This window comes from Acinonyx jubatus, chromosome E1 (genome assembly GCF_027475565.1).
Source record: "Acinonyx jubatus isolate Ajub_Pintada_27869175 chromosome E1, VMU_Ajub_asm_v1.0, whole genome shotgun sequence".
NCBI classification, from domain to species: domain Eukaryota; kingdom Metazoa; phylum Chordata; class Mammalia; order Carnivora; family Felidae; genus Acinonyx; species Acinonyx jubatus.
Window position 1 is genome coordinate 58,953,222 of NC_069397.1, and position 18,808 is coordinate 58,972,029.

Consider the following 18,808-nt stretch of genomic DNA (forward strand, 5'->3'; position numbering starts at 1 on the left):
CACCAAAAGAAGAACAAAACACATACCTGTAGCCACCGCGGTAACGAACTTGGATCCAAAATGTCCATCTGGAGAGAGCCGACATATGTTGGGATGCTTATTTTGGAAGTCTCCTGCCGTGATACATTCTTCCGAACTCAGGAAATAGGTGTCCTAAGAAAAGAGAAACGGCACATGGAGTTGTACGGCATCTATTTCTTCTTTAGAAAACATTAAGGACTGAACTCTGTCAACGGCTACACGACGTCAACACCTCCAGTCCCTAGCTGTCACGGGCTCCTTTCCCACCGCAAGTAACTATGAAGGCCAGAAGCGTCAAGCATCCGCCCTACAGGCTCACCTTCCGAGAGCACTGGCAGGTGAAGGCCAGGGGTTGTGCTCTAGAAGACACATCGACAGACCCATCTGTAATTTATCGATTTTCCCCACTGTGTGGAAAATCATTTGGCCTAGAAGCCAGGATGAGCTGTGCGTGGCCACCCCGCGGGCTCGTGACCAAGCTGCGGGCTCCCATCCCACCTCACCTTATTCCGACTGTATCGCACGGTACCCTTCCGGGTGTCTTCTGAGACCAGGTCTGTAAATATCCAGCCAACCTGCAGGAAAAAGGAAAGTATCTTCCGAGCCTCTTCTTGAAAACGGGTGGTGAACGTTTTCTGGCCTCCGCCCGGAGAACTTAAGAACAATGTTCTCAGTAAGAGACTCTCTCACGAGCCAGCTCCTCAACTCAGCTACCATGACTTCCAAACTCCACTCGGTTGCAAATGGCCACACTCCCCTGGCACTGCTGGGCTGGAGGTGACGGTGAGCGAGCAGGGCTCACCTGTTGTTAGAAGCCCCGTGGCACCAACTCGGTACCCGGCCGCGTGCCGGGTGTGGGGGGAGACTGCCGGCAAGAACAAGATTAACAGAACGCTTACACTCCAACCAGGAAGGCACACAATGAGCAAGCAACTAGAGACAATGCTGTTTAAGAGGCTACGGCTTTCTCTGTGAGACAAGAAAACGGACTCCATAGAGAAGGCACTTAGAATAAGGAGCACTACGACGGAGACCTTGCCCAGCTGCTCCCTTGCATTCCGCCGCAGTGCTGAAGAAACTGTCTGGGGGGTACAAGGAGTGAGAGTCCTGTCACTAGGGCACCCACACGCCAGTCCCGGACGGTTGCCTGTCTGTGTGCTCCGCGATCCCTGATCCTCTTGTACCCATGAACCTCACAGCCGGTTGCCCCTCCTGAACCAGAACCGGGCTGGGGACGGACACCAAGTACACATCCTCTGGAGAAGCAATGCAGTGCCCAAGACCCTCTCCGGCACAACCCTGACACAGAACTCTTCAAATCCCTCTCCCGCACGCAAGACCAGGCAAATGTGAACTTCATTTTCTTCAAAAATACCCAAGCAAACGGGGTGCCTGGTGGCTCAGTCGGTTGAACGTCCAACTTTGGCTCGGGTCGTGATTTCACAGTTTGTGAGCTCAGCTCTGTGCTGACCGCTCAGAGCCTGGAGCCTGTTTCGGATTCTGTGTCTCCCTCTCTCTCTGACCCTCCCCCATTCATGCTCTGTCTCTCTCTGTCTCAAAAATAAATAAACGTTAAAAAAAAAAAAAAAAAAGAGTACGAATTAAAAAAAAACTTTAAGAGGAAGTTATACCAGTTTCTCTTTTGAACAAGAGAAACTTCAAGAATTTAAACCAAAATATGGCCCTAAATCAAGATGCCGATTCCTTGCTAGAAACAATAGGACGTTTTCTGAAAGCTTTTGTGAAAATGACTTTGCTTTATAACATTCCTAGGTTTTAAATACATTCCTTATTTTGCACTGTTTATCTTCTGTAGAGAGTTAATTTTTCCATGTTCATAAGTTGATTAAGAAATTAAGGATAGGGGCACCGGGGTGGCTCAGTTGGCTGAGCATCCAACTCTTGATTTTGGCTCAGGTCATGATCCCAGGGTCATGGGATCAAATCCTGCAACAGGCTCCACGCTGGCCACAGGGGCCTGCTTGGGATATTCTCCCTCTCTTTCTCTCTCTCACCTTATGCCCCTTCCCTGCTCACACATGTGCTCGCACTCTAAAATAAAAAATTTTAAAAAATAAAAATAAAATTTTTAAATTAAAAAACAAATAATAAAGGATTGGGGAGCCTGGGTGGCTCAGTCGGCTAAGCGTCTGACTCTTGATTTCAGCTCAGGTCATGATCTCACAGTTTGTGGGATCAAGCCCCACTTGGAATCTTCTGTCTCTCGCTCTCTCTCTCTCTCTCTCTCTCTTTCTGCCTCTCCCCAGCTCGTGCACTCTCTCGCCTACTCTCTCAAAAATAAGTAAACTTAATAGAAAAAACAAAACAGACTCAAAATGAAAGTTCTCTGTTTTCTAACTGCCCAGTAAAATTAGGAAACCTCACGTGCTCAGACACCTAAATCAGAAATAGGAAGTCCAATGATGACAGAAGAAGGAGCACCGGAGGCTGCAAGCACCTGAGACAGAAACAGAACCCCACACACAGGCCTCTGTCACCGGCTCACACCAGGAGCCCGGGCCGCAGCGTGCGGGCGGGACACACAGCCCGGCATCGAGGCCCCTTCCCGGACAAAAGAGGGGGTCTGGCTCCCGCCATTACATTCCTCCATTCTCTGAGCTGTCCTCAGGAAGAGGGGCCGGCAGATTTAAACACAAGCCCCAGAATGGGGAGTCATCTGTTTTCATTTTACTTTAGATCAGAGAAACATTCTCATTTTATTTCAAATCAGAGGAACAGAGAGGCAGTGGCGCCCAGTAAACACACTGGGCCTGCACCTGACCTTGAGTAGCTGGGAGCTCAGTCCCAGACAGGACCTGGCCGTGCCACCCACCCGGAGGTCCCCAACAGACAGCTCCGACCCCCCCATCAAAAGCCAGCACAATGTTCCGTACCTTCCTCAGGCCAAGCTTGGCGGCAATCTCATCCACCACCTCAGCTTTCGGGTCTTCCAGAAGCTCCAGGCTATTCTGTGTGCCAATCTGTTGGGGCAGTAAAAGGAGGAGACCCAACTCAGAGGAGCCCACAGCCACCTGGCTCCAGTTCAGGAGTCCCAAGGGCAGCTAAACACAGCCCGGGGGCTTGGCCTCCTCAGGCCGTACGGTGCTCTGCAATCCAGACTGAGAGGGCAAGGTGGTTCCCACCACAGTCCCTCATCGAGTATGTGGCTGCTCTCAGGGAGGGGAAAGGCTCTCTACACATTTTTCTGCTGGGTTCCTTCACTGAGGAAAGTCCGTTTCAAAACTCCCTTGGGTAAACAGTTGCCTTCCAAACGGGTTTGGCCGGGTTAGGCAAGATTATTTGAGCTGTAAGGTAACACGTTTCCAGAAAACCTAAGGTAACGTGTCTCCAGAAAACAGGCGAGGAAAACATGTGTGCCGTTTCGCACACAGTGCTACACTTCACAGGACCAAGTGAGCAATGACAGGCGGAAAGCAAGGAAAGGACAAGGCAACCTGCCGGTGGGTGGGCAGAGCACCTGCCGCACTCGGGGCGGCAGGTGGGCTCAGACTCTGGCTGGCTCACACACAACCTACGCCGGCCACAAGAGCCCAACTCCCTGCCGTGGACAGAGCCTGCACTGACACGTAGCTCAAGGGTCATTAGGAAGTACCGTACCCGGCAGAAACCCCAGCCATAGGCACAGAAAAGTGAAGGCCGCCCCAGACCAAGTTATACTAATTGGGCACGTCCTTGTAAATTAGTCAAATTCTGGCAAAACAACAAAAGAACTTTCTGTCACTGAGTATTAGCACATGGAGATCACCTACACCTCCGGAGCACAGGTCACACCACAGACTCCGGACAAATCTAAGGATCTGGTTTCAAGACCTGTCACAGCATGGGCTTCCGCTTCTAATGAAGCGGATGCTATTGGAGCTCAATGGCTTCAACCTCCAGGACGATGCTGTTAGGAGTTTGTCTGGACGACAGAGGTTTGTTTCCGTTTTTAATTCAATCAGCTCCCAAGAGACCTGCTGAAAACTCCTCACGAGAGAGACCCTGTATGAAACCCAAGGCGAACGTACCACGCTTCCAAAAGCAGCCCCCTCATTACGGAGCACACTTAGTGCCCTACCGGTTGGGCAATCCGGGGATCCCGGCTCTCAGGCAGAGCCTCTGTCGCCACCTAGCGACCCCCGTCCAAGGAGCCACCACAGTAGGTCCACTCAGACACCTCCTCTGCAGCTCTCAGTAAATACAGAAATGGACAAAGGGGTGTAGACGACATTCAGAACCTGCATAGATACAGCCGGGGAGACAACGGCACGTGTGCAAGAGCCACACACCCGCACACCAGTCAGGAGTGACAGGGCCCGCGGTTTCAGACCTTTACTTAAGAAGTCGGTGGGTCTCAGGCTCTGTGCTGACAGCTCAGAGCCTGGATGGAGCCTGCTTCAGACTGTGTCTCCCTCTCTCTCTGCCCCTTCCCTACTCATACTCTGTCTCTGTCTCAAAAACAAATAAACGTTAAAAATAACATTAATAATAATAAAAAAAGAAGTTGGTGGGTCACGGACCGACGTAAAGAACACAGTGCAAGGCGACAAGGGTGAGTATGCTAGGCATACACCCAAAGGATAGTATGAACATCTGTCTATTCGCTTGTATTTTAAAAACTCAAATTTTAGAAGTCTAAGCCAAATATTTCGGAAAGAGGGATAGGATGAAGGGGTACCTTGGATCTTTGGAAATGTGATTTTTTTCTTTTCTAACATTTTAATTAAAAATTTCAAACATAGGAGCACCTGGGTGGCTCAGCTGGTCAAGTGTCCGACTCCTGATTTTTGGCTCGGGTCATGTTCTCGTGGTTGGGATCAAGCCACGCGTTGGGCTCCAAGCTGAGTGTGAAGCCTGCTTGGGATTCTCTCTCTCCCTCTCTCTCTGCCCCTCCCCTGCTCACATGCTCGCTCACTCTCTCTCTCAAAATAAATATTTAAAAATTTTTTTCAAACATACAGAAAAGTTTACAGAATTTCCTTGTGAGGACTCATACACCGACTACTTAGAGCCAGCCACTAACATTTACTATACTCTGGCCACCCCCCAAGCCACCTTAGTTTGTTTGATTTCATAGGGAACTAGAGACACGAGCACACCCTCCCCAAGTACTGCAGCACGTGTATCACACACTTGGGTTCCATGTTTACAGTATTCACTTTCGTAATAATTGTATACAATGAAACATACTACACAAGTACTTCACGTAATCGTGCAACACGTTTAAGAGTATACGTACATAAAACCTATCCCTAAATACTGCAAATAAAGCAAACAAACATAAATGTGTTAACTAGTTGGTGGCACAGTCCTTAAGAGAGGACTTTCCAAGTGACTTTAAAACAGTATTTGATTGCTGGTCCCTCATGAGACACGCCCTAAGGACCCTCCTCCTTCCACCAGAAAAGTTTCCAGTCTTATACCGGTGGTGATTTTGGTGCTGTCATTCTAAGATAGCTGTGTGTGTGGCACAGGGATAAAGACCCCCTGGTTCCATCATTTCTGAGCCAGCTGACCACAGGCATGGGCAAAGGAGCTACAGAATTACAAGGGAGAGAGCAGCCGTGTGGCACTTGGAGACAAGAGACAGAAGTGGAACATAGGGCACAGATGACAATATCGCATCAATGTTCAACCTACTGAAGTTGACAAGTGTATTTATCATTAGGTAAGAGGACATCCTTACGCGTTAGAAAGGCACACTGAAATACGTAGGGGCCATGAGCTTACCCTCTAAGAATTCGGAAAATAAATACCGTGTGTCTGTGTGCACGTGTCTCGTGTAGACACAGACGGAGACAGACTGGGAAATGATAAAGCAAAAGGAGTGAAACGAAGCCCGAAATGAGAGTCCCGCGCAGCCTTCAGAGCAGAAGCCACAGAAGCCTCGGGCCGTGAAGCCCCAGCCCGCCTACCTGGGGAGGCTCGTAAATCGCGGCCACTTCGGCCCTGATGCCAAGTGGAATGTCTTTGTGCTCTGTATACCGTCCGTACAAATACCCGAAATGCTGGTTCCCTGTCTTCCTCCAGAAGTCAAGGAAGCGATCGGCAACTGTGTGATTCTCAAACATGATATTGTCCACGTGTCTGTATTTCTGTAGAGCAAACAATGGGGTGATGAAAACACTCAGTAATAAATAACTTATTTTTCTAGTCTAAGCCATTCATAAATTGCCTTCACCTAGCTCTTACACACATGCACACACGTTTTAAGAATGTGCCCTGAAGGGGCAGTAGGGCTGGAGGGCTCAGTAGGTTAAGCGTCTGACTTCAGCTTGGGTCGTGATCTCGCGGTATGGGGGTTTGTGCCCCCCGCTGGGCTCTGTGTTGACAGCTCAGAGCCTGGAGCCTGCATTGGATTCTGTGCCTCCCTCTCTCTCTGCCCCTCCCCTGCTCACTTTCACTCTCTCTCTCTCTCTCTCTCTCTCTCTCTCTCTCTCAAAAATAAACATTAAAAAAAAAAAAAGAATGTGCTCTGCCATCAAGATTCTAGAGGGTGGGTGGGTAGAGGTGGGATTCCTCTGTAAATTAATTCAAATTCATCTTACTGGGATTTCACCTAAAGTGCAGGTTTTCACGATCTCTGGCACAAAAATCAGTTTTCAAAAAAAAGAAAGAGAAGGGGTGTGGAGGAAGGGAAGAGAGAAAAGAAAGAAAGCCATTCCCAGGCAGTCACAAAGGCTATGGAGAGCTTTCTAAGGAGGAAACGTGGGCCAGTGGTGCAGGGAAGGCCAGGTGAGCACGGAGACCAGAGGGGAAGAGGCCAGGATACTGCGTATAGCTTTCCCTGTCTCTTCCTCCTTCCAGAGTCCAGCTCCCTTCTTTACCTGGCCCGGACAGGTGCTCTCAGGGGGCTCCAGGACAATTCGGTTCCCAGCTCCCAGAAGGCAAAGTCACAACCAAGGAGCATTTTAAAGTCACCAAGAAAATTCTACTTCCACGCAGGCCGACAAAACAGAAAACTGAAGACCCCCTCGCCCAGGCCCGAAACAGATCTCACAAATAACACCTCCAGGCCTCCAGCGTAGGACTTGAAAGTGCACTTGAACTCGCACTCTGCATGGGGTGGCTCCCTCCAAGGATGGCCCCTTCTGGAAATGTTCATTTCCGAGCCATGAAAACCAATCTACTGTTTTCCGCTGTCTAGGCGGGCACGGCAAACGTCTCACCTGTCTGTTCAGTGTGATGGCACTTGGCTGGCACTTAGTACAGATGCCGTTGGGCCACGGAAGGTGCCCCTCACATCCTGATTTAATCTTGCAGCTGATGTTCTCCAGAGCAACAAATTTCCCCCTGAACAAGAAGAGGCAACTTGAGTAAACATTCCGATGGTGAAACGTTCAGCAGGAAACTGGAAATCAGATGACAAATATCCTACCCCTCCTGAACAGAGTTCTAAAGACCTAAGCGTGTGGAGGCAACAGGAAACGTGCTAAAAAGTGCTCTCGTGGAGTCCCAGCCTCCGTCCTGCACATGCAGACTGCGCACGAATACAGAACTACCGGCCTACAAAACGTCTCCATTTTCAATGTCGGTCACTAACACTCATGAAGACTTTCAGGGACGCAATTAAATATCTATTGCTCTAACCCGTGCCACTAAGAGGAAACAACGCTAGTTTTTAAGTTTCATTAACTCATCAGCAACATCTACGTCACGAGTCCAGTACTTGGATGCTCGTAAGAAATTCAGAATCACAGGGAAGAACCCCGACGAGGGTACGTTACAAAGACCTCTGTCCCCGGCTTTCAGCTGGAATAAAGACTATCCCGTGAGGAAGCCAGGGCGCCACCTGGATGTGGGGAGAATGTGCACCTGTGCCTTGACCCTCTGCCAGCTTCCCATTCACAAACGGTCCCATAACTCAGTCCTGTCTTCACAGGCCAACAGCACGCTGGCAGCAGGGACTGCCACCGGCCTGCACGTTACCGACAGCTGCAAATGTGCGGAAGGCTGACGGAGTTCAGCACAACAAAATCTCTACTCATACCTAGTCCAGGAAGTTCCATGGCTTACCCCACGGACAGGCAAGAATGGGTTTCTGGTTGGACTTTTTTCCTCCTGGTCTAACTTTTTTAAAAACTCCTTTTAGGATGTCAGTAGGTTGTCAGAGAAAAAAACGACAATCAGGCCAACATGACACCCTTCACAAAACGTTGCTGCCTTGGGTTCAGCCACCATCTCGTCCTGCTGCACTGATGGGAATTGTAAAATCCTGGTGTGAAGTCCATCACTTTCTGGGAGGGTGAAGTATAGTCAGCAGAAAGGGGTCGCACAGGCAAGTACTAGACGTGGCTTGGAAGAACTCAAAATGCTCTCGGTCAGCCCCTCTCCAACCACTGTCACCGCCCGCGCTCAGGGAGCCCAGAGCTGGCCGCCCCACCGCCCACCTGGCCGAGGCTGCAGCCCACGCCTGCCGAGCCCACACCATGGCTGTGAAATCAAGCTGATAAAGGGGCGGGCTCCAGGGCAAAGGGCTGATGGGGGCTGTGGAATAAGTGAGCCAAGAGAACCATGCGGTGGTTCAGTTTTTCTGAAAAGCAGAGGATGAGCCCACACTCCACAAGACTGACCATCGTGCCGCCTTATCTCATCCGCCTTCACATACCACTAAGTTGTGGGAGCACCACGTATCTGGGGAAAGCGGGGGACGTTCACCAGGGGCCTCCACAGAGACCACTGCCAGCTTGGCATCTGCCTGCCAGTCCGGGCAAGGATTATGACAGGGCATCAGAGGCTCCACCCGTCTGTTTCTTTTCTAGAATCGGGGCAGAAGCCACGAATTCAAACGTTCTGCGCCCAGACCCCGATCTTTGCTTTTCTCATTCACACGCTCGTGGTCTTTAAGCGACCCCTGCCAGATACACCAAAGGGGCACCCGCACGTCAGAGCCACGCCAGAGCCACACCGGCACAGCCTAACTGCGCTCAGGTTGCTTACTTGTCGGCCCCCCCGGTCAGCTTTCGGATGTAGGCGTGGAAGGACATGTGCTTCACAGGAGGCTCAAGATGGTTCAGGTAATCCTCGTCGAACGGCTGCCGAAACACACACAGTCAGTACAGTCCCACGCCCGCGGGCGCGGAGAGGTGAGGAGAGGCGGGCCGCGCTCCTGCTGCACGCCCCCCGGGGGGGTCAAGCCAGGCCCCACGGAGGGCAACGAGAGAGAACCGGGGCTGGCTTCTCACTTATCGTTCTAGGTCAGAACCAAAGGTTTCTTCGCGTACCAGCTATCTTCCCGAGATTAAAATAAATCTCTATTAAATACAAAATGCTCTAGGTCAGGTAGCTATCAGGAAAATTTGGTGGGGCGGGGGGAGCCGCAAGATGGAGAGGAGGCTCACGAAGAAAATCAGGTTGGCCTTGCTGCTGTAAACTCAGCAGTAACCAGTTACCAGTCAGCATTATCATGGTAACTCTCAATCTCACCAGGACAAATCAGTAGGAGGACGGGAGACTCAGGGAAAAGTAAATCAAAACGACGACAAGCACAGAAACTGCCAGCCCCAGCGCCGTGTCAGGTTTTAGAAGGATTGTCCGGGGAGCCCGCCGGAACGCTGCCCGTCCATCACAGCAATACAAACGCGTCGGCCATTCATAACCCACCACAAGGTCACTCCCATAAATACAGGCCGGCCCTCTTCACGCGGCTTGCACCAGCGGGAACGCCAGGGCCCAGGGCAATAGACAGGTAAGGTCCGCTCCGGCTCCGGCCCGGCGCAGGGGTGCAGAGCGGACACCTGACACGCCCTGGGAAGCAGTCCCTCCCGCCAGCCCGGAACTTACGCTGCACGCTCTCACCTCTAGCGGAACACAGTGCACACATTTCCCCAGGGGGCCGTGTCGGCACCTGAGAGCACGGGCGAGAGAAACACAGTGATTAGTAGGCCTGTTTTCCTGTTGCTGCCTCCCAATGTTTTTGATATTTAAAGCGCACACCATACTTAATAAAGTTTTTCCCGACCTGTGTGGAATTATTTTTTTGTTATTTAAGTAAACTCTGCGCCCAACACGGGGCTTGAACTCACGACCCCGAGATCAAGAATTACAGGTTCTACCAACTGAGCCAGCCAGGCACCTGCTGTGCAGAATTATTTTAGCTGGGATGTGAACATTTTTATTGTAATAAAACAGTTTAGTATTTACTCGGATGTGTTATTAGAAAAAATTCATCAGGACGTCAAACCTGTGATTCTATGGGTATTAACTGCTTAAAATGACACCGAGTAAAAACTAAAGTGAGTATACTTAAAATCAATTTCGATAGATGTTAAGTAAATACTAACAAAGCCAGGATGCGGATGTGGCGGAATCCTTCTCAGTGGAACAGAAGTCACTCCAGTTTGGAAAACACCCACTTTGCACAAGTTTTGAGAAATGCACGGAGGATGCCTGGCTCTGTGGGTTTCGGCCATTTCAGTCAGAGAAGCCTTAAGAAGACCCACACGTGCGAGGTGACAGCGCAATGTGCTCCAATGAGGAGGGCAGTGATGGGCTGGTGGGAAAGCCAAGTGGCAGTCCCTCTGGGCTCAAGCAGATCCTTTTCTAAATGGGGTCAGAACTCCTGGACGCACGAGCATTCTACACTCCAGAGTAGAGACGGCCTGTGTCTGCTAACAGGCAGGCTCTCACAGATGGCAGGCCAGAACGCACACATACACGCACACAGGCACCTTGGAAAGGTTCCTAATGAAGGCCCGAAGACACAGGCCGTGGGGGAAGCCAGCGCGGGATCCCTGGGAGGAAATGCAAATGAACAGGGACACAGGCTGTGGCTCTGGAACGGCTCCATGCTGAGCCGCTGAGCACCGCTTGGGCTCTTTAGTCCAAGACCCGCAAGTTGCTAAGGCAGCACTTCGATCCCAGCATCTTGGCGTCAGCACCCCAGCATGTTTACGGAGCTCTACTGCAGAGACGAACGACCTGCCCCCAGACAACTTCCCATCACTGAGCGTCCACTCAGATGTTTCTAACTGGTTTCTTTAAAAGAACTGCAAAAAACCAAAACTACACAAATGCGCCCCACATAATCCCGGGTGGAAGGTAACCGTGCCGACAAGGAGCAGCGAGTGTCCCCGGATGGGACACCCGCCGAACAGAACGGGCAGAACGTACTGTGTGGATGCGCTGTTGAAATGTCCCTCCTGTAAGTGAACGAGGGGACCCGAACAAGGACCTTCCGCTGCTAGGTGCCCAGGCGTCACCCCCCCCCCCCCACGCTTGCCCCGCCGCACCCACACCCGCTAAAGCCACGCCCGCTGCGTGGGTGGCAAGTGTCTCAGGAGCACATCCCGGGAAAGGCTTGGTTCCAGTTCCCTCCCGTATTCCAGATCTTAGTTCCAAACACTTGAACGCTTTTAAAGTACGTGTGGCAGCACACTTGGAGACTCACACGGTAAGAAAAAGCTTCCAGAGTAACTTGGAGTGAAATCTCGCCTGAACGGAGAGGATCAAACTCAGAACTTGCCTCTCTTCCTCAGCCACTCCCTAAAGCAGGGCCCGTCCGAACCCTTCCCTCCGCCAGCTCAGCGGCGCCAGCACTTACAGCTGTGGGTCGCGGCTTCTGTAAATCTTCCCGTCCTGCTTGCTGAGGTACTGGTCGATCTCGTCTTCCACCACGGTGGGAGCGCCGCAGGCCTTCGACCCCGGCGGGACCGACGTCTCCATTTCCGACGAGGGGCCGGCGAGGCCCGAGGGGAACAGGAACAGCAAATCTCCATGCCTGTCAGGTGACGAACACAGGGCAGGGCCTGCCTCCCTTCCTCTCACAACCTGGGCCGCCCAGATGAGCTGCTCAGACGTGAGGGTCTCCGGCATCCAACCTCCCTGAAGGCCCAAACGACGAGGCTGCTAATTCTAAGAGCCCAGGGCCCTCCCTGCACGGCACTGCCACGCGCCTAGCACTCTGAAGGTCAGGGAGGGCGCTCCGTGGCCGTGACTTCATCTCTCGCCCAACTGTAAGACCCCCACGCCCGCCCGACGCCACACCGATGAAACACGGTCGCGACGTATACACCCGGCCCGTGGGCGGCACTCTCCCCTGCTCACGCCGAGCTTGGCTCCCACTTCTCTTTGTTCCTTCTTTCCCGCCTACTATCGAGCACTCCTAAGTCTCGCCGCCTAGTACACAGCCTTCCATTTCCACCCTACGTTCCCTACGTTCCTCCCTACGTTCACACTCACCGCCCCACACGTATACACAGGCACGTACGTCCCGCTCGATAAAAATGAGATGACCGAAGACGTATTCTTTGCATCCGCTTTTCTCATTCAACGATACCTCACCCGAGATCCCTCCAAACACGGTCTAGGTCTGAGCACTGCTTCTAACAGCCGCACTCCCCGGTGAGCCTGCCTCCGAGCTCACCCCGTCTCCCACGCCGGTGGCATGTGCACCGACAGGTGTCTGCCACCATGGACACCACTGGACGAATGACCAAAGTCAGGCAGCTGCGTGGTTTTACTTCTACGGGGCACGTTTCCAGAAGTGGCCCTATGAGCAGGGCTTCTGCTGGTTTTTAAAGCCAAACAGGCTGCACAACTCACATTTCAAACGGCAGAGTTTCACCTTCTATCATTTGCCATGTCAACTACGCTCCTTCCTTGCTCACCCACACTGCTGACTCACCGCCAGACCCAGCGGGCACAGCCAAGCCCCAGGCCCGAGACGTGTGATGTCCCCACTCACAAGCAGCGCTCCAGACGCAGCATGGGCTCCCGCGCGGAGGGCCTGTGGCACGAAGATCAGCCCCGGTCTTGGAGGCAGAGCTGTGGCACCACGTGTGGTAGGCACCGAACTGCCGGAAGACCGAAGGGACGGCCTGCCGCACCCCTGACCCCGCTCCCCGGGCGCGGTGGGCAGAGGGCCTCGAGCACAGACACCGGAGACATAGGCCGCCAAGAGGCTTGGCCCCTTGGCTCTGCAGCGGGTCTGTTCTCCCCTCTCCTCCTCCCCACCGAGGGAACAGACCTGCCAGATCCAGCTAGAGACCTCTGTCTCTAGCAAGGGACCGGACATTCCTCCACACCCCCAGCCGTGGAATTCTTGGCTCGGCGGCTGCTTCTGCTTTAGCAGATCTACTCCGACAAGCACTGCGGCGCTCTGGACAAAGTACGGAGCTCCCGCAGGGTCTCGACAGCCCACAGTAGCTCAAACAAGAACAGCGAGAGAACACTGCACGACAGGGGCCCTGAGCTTGGCTTACACAGTTGTTGTCTGGGCAACGGGAAGAGAGGCCTTGAGCCAGCCTGTCCAAAGCAGGTTGCCCAGCCTGAGAGGCCACACATAAAGCCAGACGTCTCAACAGCTGGGGGAGACCACCAGCTGAGAATAGGAACCAAGGAGGAATCCTGTCTTCCTCCACCCACTACGCAGCGGTGGATGCTGTAGTCCCTCAGGGTCTGAAACCAAAGGCCTGCTGTGCCGCACGCACCGGGGTGGGATGAGGGACGCTACCCGGCTCAGGAAGCCCAAAGACAGAAATTAACTCGAAGGCCCGCCAGGTGCACGGGCCCCCTTGACCCAACAGAAGCAAGTGCAGGCCTCCCTCCACGGAAAAGCCACTCCCCTGCAGCTCTCCAGGACTCCCCAAGACCAAGTTTGGCCAACTACAAGCTCTCAAAAAAGGGTCCCCAAGCGCAGGAGAGAACCGAGTCATCACACGCACGAGTGGGCAGAGACAACAATACCCGAGAAAGAGAACCAAGGACTTCAGATTTGGAATTACACGACTTGGAACACAAACTGCCACAGAATGGTCACCGGAAACGGGATGGAAAAAGCCCAAGCAGCAAGAGGCCACCCAACAACATGGGCTTCTGGGAGCAGGGTGGCAGGGTCACAGATTCAGTAAATCTTCCCAAGTCCCCCTCATACGGACAGGCCAGACAACCACAGACAGCACCAACATGCACCCCGATTCCATACGGGGGAGACAGACCACAGACACCCCAAGACCCAAGACAGAAGCCTCACGCGTGTGACTGGCCAAGGCAGAGCCCCCGGGGAGCCCGGCGCTCCTCACCGGAAGCCTAGAGGCCAGTGTGAGAGCAGTGTGGCCCCCGCGAGTGCATGTTGCTAACAGCTGGATCCGAAAAGAAATCAATTCGAACATTCTAGAAGTGAAAAATGTAATCACTGCAATAACAAAGAGAACTGGGAGCAGTGATATTTAAAGAGATAATGGCGGGGCGCCTGGGTGGCTCAGTCGGTTGGGCGTCCGACTTCAGCTCAGGTCATGATCTTGCAGTCTGTGGGTTCAAGCCCCGCGTCGGCTCTGTGCTGACAGCGTGGAGCCTGGAGCCTGCTTCCGATTCTGTGTCTCCCTCTCTCTCTGCCCCTCCTCCACTCACGCTCTGTCTCTCTCTCTGTCAAAAATAAACATTTAAAAAAAAATAAAAAGAGATAATGGCCACAAATTCTGCAGACCTGATCTGCAGGTGTAGGAAACACAGCGTACATCAGGCAGGATTAAAGGAACCAGGAATCCACACCTGGACAGATCAGACAGAAACCAGGACCCCATGAGAAACAGAAGATCTAAAAGCAGCCAGAGGGAAAAAAGGATCACCTCTAAATGAACAACAGAGTCAAGCAGACTGGACTACAACCCCAGAGGCCAGAAGAAGTGGGGGGAAGACCAACACCAAGGTCAAGGAGAGGCACGTCACTCCTGCCCAAAGACGTCAGGTAAGAGAGAACATAGCCCACAAGGTCAGATCCAAGTTGGACAATAACTAGTACGACTATCACTGGAAAGATACATTCAAGCGTGACTCACAGTGCCTCCAAGTGCCCCCCAGGATGGCCGAGCTGCCCCACTCCCGGGCCCCACCCCTCTGGGACAGCTCTATGACAACACTACAGTTTGGGGGCTTTCTCTCAGAGGCGTTTCGCTCTGTAACCTCCGCCCTTGCTTGCATCTGCTATCAAAACAGTTTTGGGTAACACAGGCGTCATCCGCATGCTCGCCGTGGGCAGGCGCTGCGCAGCCACGGGAAGGCGGCACTGCTACTCGCAGACCAAGAGGGTGAGGCCCAGGGGGGTTAAGTAACTTCCCCAGGTGAACTCAAACCACGGAACGTTCACGAGAAGTGATTCTTAAGATGCAAAGCCCTTTACAAGCTGGGAGGAAGGATGACCTCACCCACGTGGGGAATGGACGTCAACAACAACGAAAGGCTTTAGCTAATTACAGAAATAGGCAAGTGGCAGGTACCCAACAAATATCTGTTGAGGAACAAATGAATGAATGTTATAATTGCATATTTTTCCTCCTAGGCATACTAATTTACGAACCTAAAAACAATCACACAAATTGTCCAAATAGCCTATTATTCTAACTGGTAAACAGATGCAGGGCTGACCGCCAGCAAAGCCAGCTTGATCACCACAGCAGCCACACGGCCTGCAGCCCCGACAGGAGAGAGCTCCAAGCTCGCCGCCGAGGATGGAGATCACCGGCACGTGAGCAGGTATGCCCAGACAGTTCGGACAGGAGTCAGCAAACTTCTTCTGTGAAGAGCCAAACAGTAAATATTTTCGGCTTCGGGGGCCAGGCCGTCTATCACAATCACTCAGCTCTGCCCTTGGAGCACGAGAGCACAGCAACGCATGGATGTGGCTGGGCTCCAATTAAACTACGGAGAACAGGCAGCGGCCACGGTAAGAGGTCTTTACATCCTGGAAACCCTACTGACGTGACTGCCCCCCGCTAAGGAGCTTGAGGGGGTCATGCCACCAAGAAATATAGTGTGGGCGACGGCCCCTCCTCCCCGCCAAGCAGTCCCGAGGCAGAACTCCCCATGGCCGCGTTCAAGGTCCTTCTCTGCAGAGACAGAGCTGAGTGTGCAGCTGAGCGCACACCCCGAACCCATAACTCTCTCTCCTCAGTGACAAAAGCTCAGAATCTGCAAGTCAATCAGCTCAGCACAAGAGGACCAGCGGAGCCTGTGTGACTGCTCAAATCCCGGCAAAAAACACGCTCACCTGCACTCCAGCCACCGCGCGGTGGCACTGGGAGGCAATCGGGCACAATGAGCGATCGGTGGGCCACTGGAGTCACCCCCTCCCCGCCCTGTCATCCCCCCCACGGCACTTACTTGATTTTGAGCAGACTCAGGGATTTGGTAGATGATGCTGTTATCTCTCCAGTCTTGTTTCTATTTATGTAAACTGAGAAGCCATTATTCTGGAAGCCAAACTCTTTTGCGACCTAAAACAAGCAGAAGACAACAGAGATTTAAAAAAATTTTGAGTATCACTACTCGGGCCACACACATACCAAATGATAATATTAGAACACTCGTTAAATTTAGAAACTGTTCCTCGTGAACCAAATTTCTTTTGTTATTTTGCTCTCTTGGGAGGAAATTTGTGCTGCCCACACAGATGTCAAGTAAAATGAAAAAAGCGGCCAAGCAGAAGCGAAGATTTGTGTAAATGATAAGACTGAATGACACATGTAAGAGTTTGACGCAAGCAAAAGTCATGGCCATATCTGGAAAGTTTATTTCTATTTTTGAAATCAATTCCAATGTTAAAGCCCAGCAGAAGAAAGCCAGAAGTGAAGAACGAGGCTCCCGTGTCTATGACAGCAAGTGTCCACCATGCCAGGTACTCAGTGGGTGCTGAGAATACTCACTGCTCGCTCACCAACCGGTAAACAGTCTTACGTGCCGGCTCCGCTCTGGGCGCTCCGAACACGACCGTGAACAACAAAGCCAAGGTTCCTGCTATCGAGGACCTCAGCATCACAGCGGGGAGAGAAAGTTAGCAGATGAGAAGCACAGGTCGAGGTCAGCACCACGGCAGGAAAGGAAGAGAGGGAAGCATGGGAGAGGCCACTCTAGACGGGAGGACAGACAGGCCTCTGCGAAGACCACGTCTGAGCAGAGGCCCGGAGGAAGAGACTAAAGCTGCTACTCAGAGCTGAGAAAGAAGAGTGCAGCCAGCAGGAGCAGCACAGAAGCCGAGAGGCAGGAAGGGGGTGGGAAGAGAGAGGCCAGTGAGGCCAGAGCCCAGCGGGCAGAAAGAAAACGGTCAGCAACAGAATGGGAAGGGGGACAAGAGCTGGCACACAGGGCCGCAGGGGCTAAGGGCAGGGGGCTGCCAAGCCATTGACAGTCTGAAGGTGGGAAGAGAGCCCAGAGGAGACGGGCTCAGACACGGCCAAGACTTGGGGACGGAGCGGGGAGGACCTTCCAGCTCTCATAATCAACGGCCTCTGCTGATGGGTGGGATGAGGGGCAGGACAGAGTGAGGGAAAGGAAGGACATAAGCGGGGTGTTCAGACTTCTGGCTTGGAAGCAGGTGGGATGGAAGCCACACCTGTAAGGAAGCAAGGAAGAGGGCCGAGGAGGAGGAAGACAGAAGGGAAAGCCAAGCCTTCCCTCCAACGCCCAGGCGCCCTGGGGAAGGCATCAGCCGGCAGTCAGCACCTGAGACCCGGCCAGGAGAGGAGTCCGAGCCATGGCTCAATGCTCAGGGGCCAGCAGGGTAGAGGCAAACGAAGAGACCAGGAGTCTCATCAGAGAAACAAACAATAAAAGAGAATCAAATGGAAATTCTACAACAGAAAAATACAATAACTGAAATGGAAAACACCGATGGGCTTGCCAGCCAAAGGGAGAAGCAGAAGAAAGAGTCAATGTACCTGAAGACAGATTACTAGAGCCTGCACGACCTCAAAACAGAGATTTGTCAGAAAATGAACAGAACCTTCAGAACTCCTGGGACAATATTTAATTAATGATCCTACGGAAAAGAAAATAGAGAACTGGAAAGTATTTGAAGAGAGAATGGCTGAAAACCTCAAAAGTGACAACAAACTGAGTAACAAATCCAGGAAGTTCAGCAAATCCCAAGTGAGATCCATTAAAAAACCACCCCTAGGTGCATACATCATGCTCGAACCGCTGACAGCCGGAGATCAATGGAGACCAGAAAACAATGGAAGGACGCCTTCAAAGTGCTGAGATGGAACAAAAATCTGTCAACTCAGAACTCTGTATCTGGCGAAAATACCCTTCAAATACAAAGGCACACTGAAAACGTTTTCAGGCCAAAACCTAAGAGGGCGTCACCAGCAAGCCTCCACTACAGGAAATGCCGGATGTTCCCCAGGCTGATGAATGCAACACCAGGTACAAGTCACATCCAGGAAAAACACTGGAAGAATAAGGCAGAAGGTATGACAGCAAAAATTCTAAACTATACAATAGGAAACTATCACATTAAATGTTTCATGATTGGTTTAAAAAATTTTTTTATGTTTATTTTCGAGAGAGAAAGAATGAACAGGGGAGGGGCAGAGAGAGAGGGAGACACAGAACCCAAAAGAGGTTCCAGGCTCTGAGCTGTCAGCACAGAGCCCGACGCGGGGCTCGAACTCACGAACCGTGAGATCATGACCTGAGCTGAAGTCAGATGCTTAACTGACTGACCCACCCAGGTGTGTCTCGTGTGTTTTCTTTAATTTTTTTTCTTAACGCTTATTCGTTTTTGAGAGACAGAATATGAGTGGGGAAGGGGCAGAGAGAGAGGGAGACACAGAATCTGAAGCAGGCTCCAGGCTCCAAGCTGTCAGCACAGAGCCTGGCACGGGGCTCGAACTCACAGACCGCGAGATCATGACCCGAACCGAAGTTGGACACTCAACCCCCAACCGACTGAGCCACCAGGTGCCCCTCTTGTGATTGGTTTTAAAAAAAGAACTGCAGGGGCACCCGGATGGCTCAGTGGGTTGAGTACCCAACTCTGTGATTCTGGCTCAGGTCATGATCTCACTGT

At 52.2% G+C, this 18,808-nt stretch overlaps 1 protein-coding gene across 2 annotated transcripts in view; it reads right to left on the minus strand.

Moving 5' to 3' along the window:
* Positions 1-18,808, minus strand: part of NPLOC4 (NPL4 homolog, ubiquitin recognition factor) — a 60,681-nt gene that overhangs the window by 31,128 nt on the left and 10,745 nt on the right. For both annotated transcript variants that reach the window (XM_027052535.2, XM_053212767.1), the window contains exons 3-11: positions 16,120-16,232; positions 11,564-11,740; positions 9,820-9,868; positions 8,962-9,056; positions 7,191-7,314; positions 5,937-6,116; positions 2,916-3,002; positions 525-596; positions 27-153 (exon numbers count right to left, since the gene is read on the minus strand). In XM_027052535.2, coding sequence (XP_026908336.2) covers positions 27-153; positions 525-596; positions 2,916-3,002; positions 5,937-6,116; positions 7,191-7,314; positions 8,962-9,056; positions 9,820-9,868; positions 11,564-11,740; positions 16,120-16,232 — 1,024 coding nt within the window. The remainder of the gene's footprint in view (positions 1-26; positions 154-524; positions 597-2,915; positions 3,003-5,936; positions 6,117-7,190; positions 7,315-8,961; positions 9,057-9,819; positions 9,869-11,563; positions 11,741-16,119; positions 16,233-18,808) is intronic.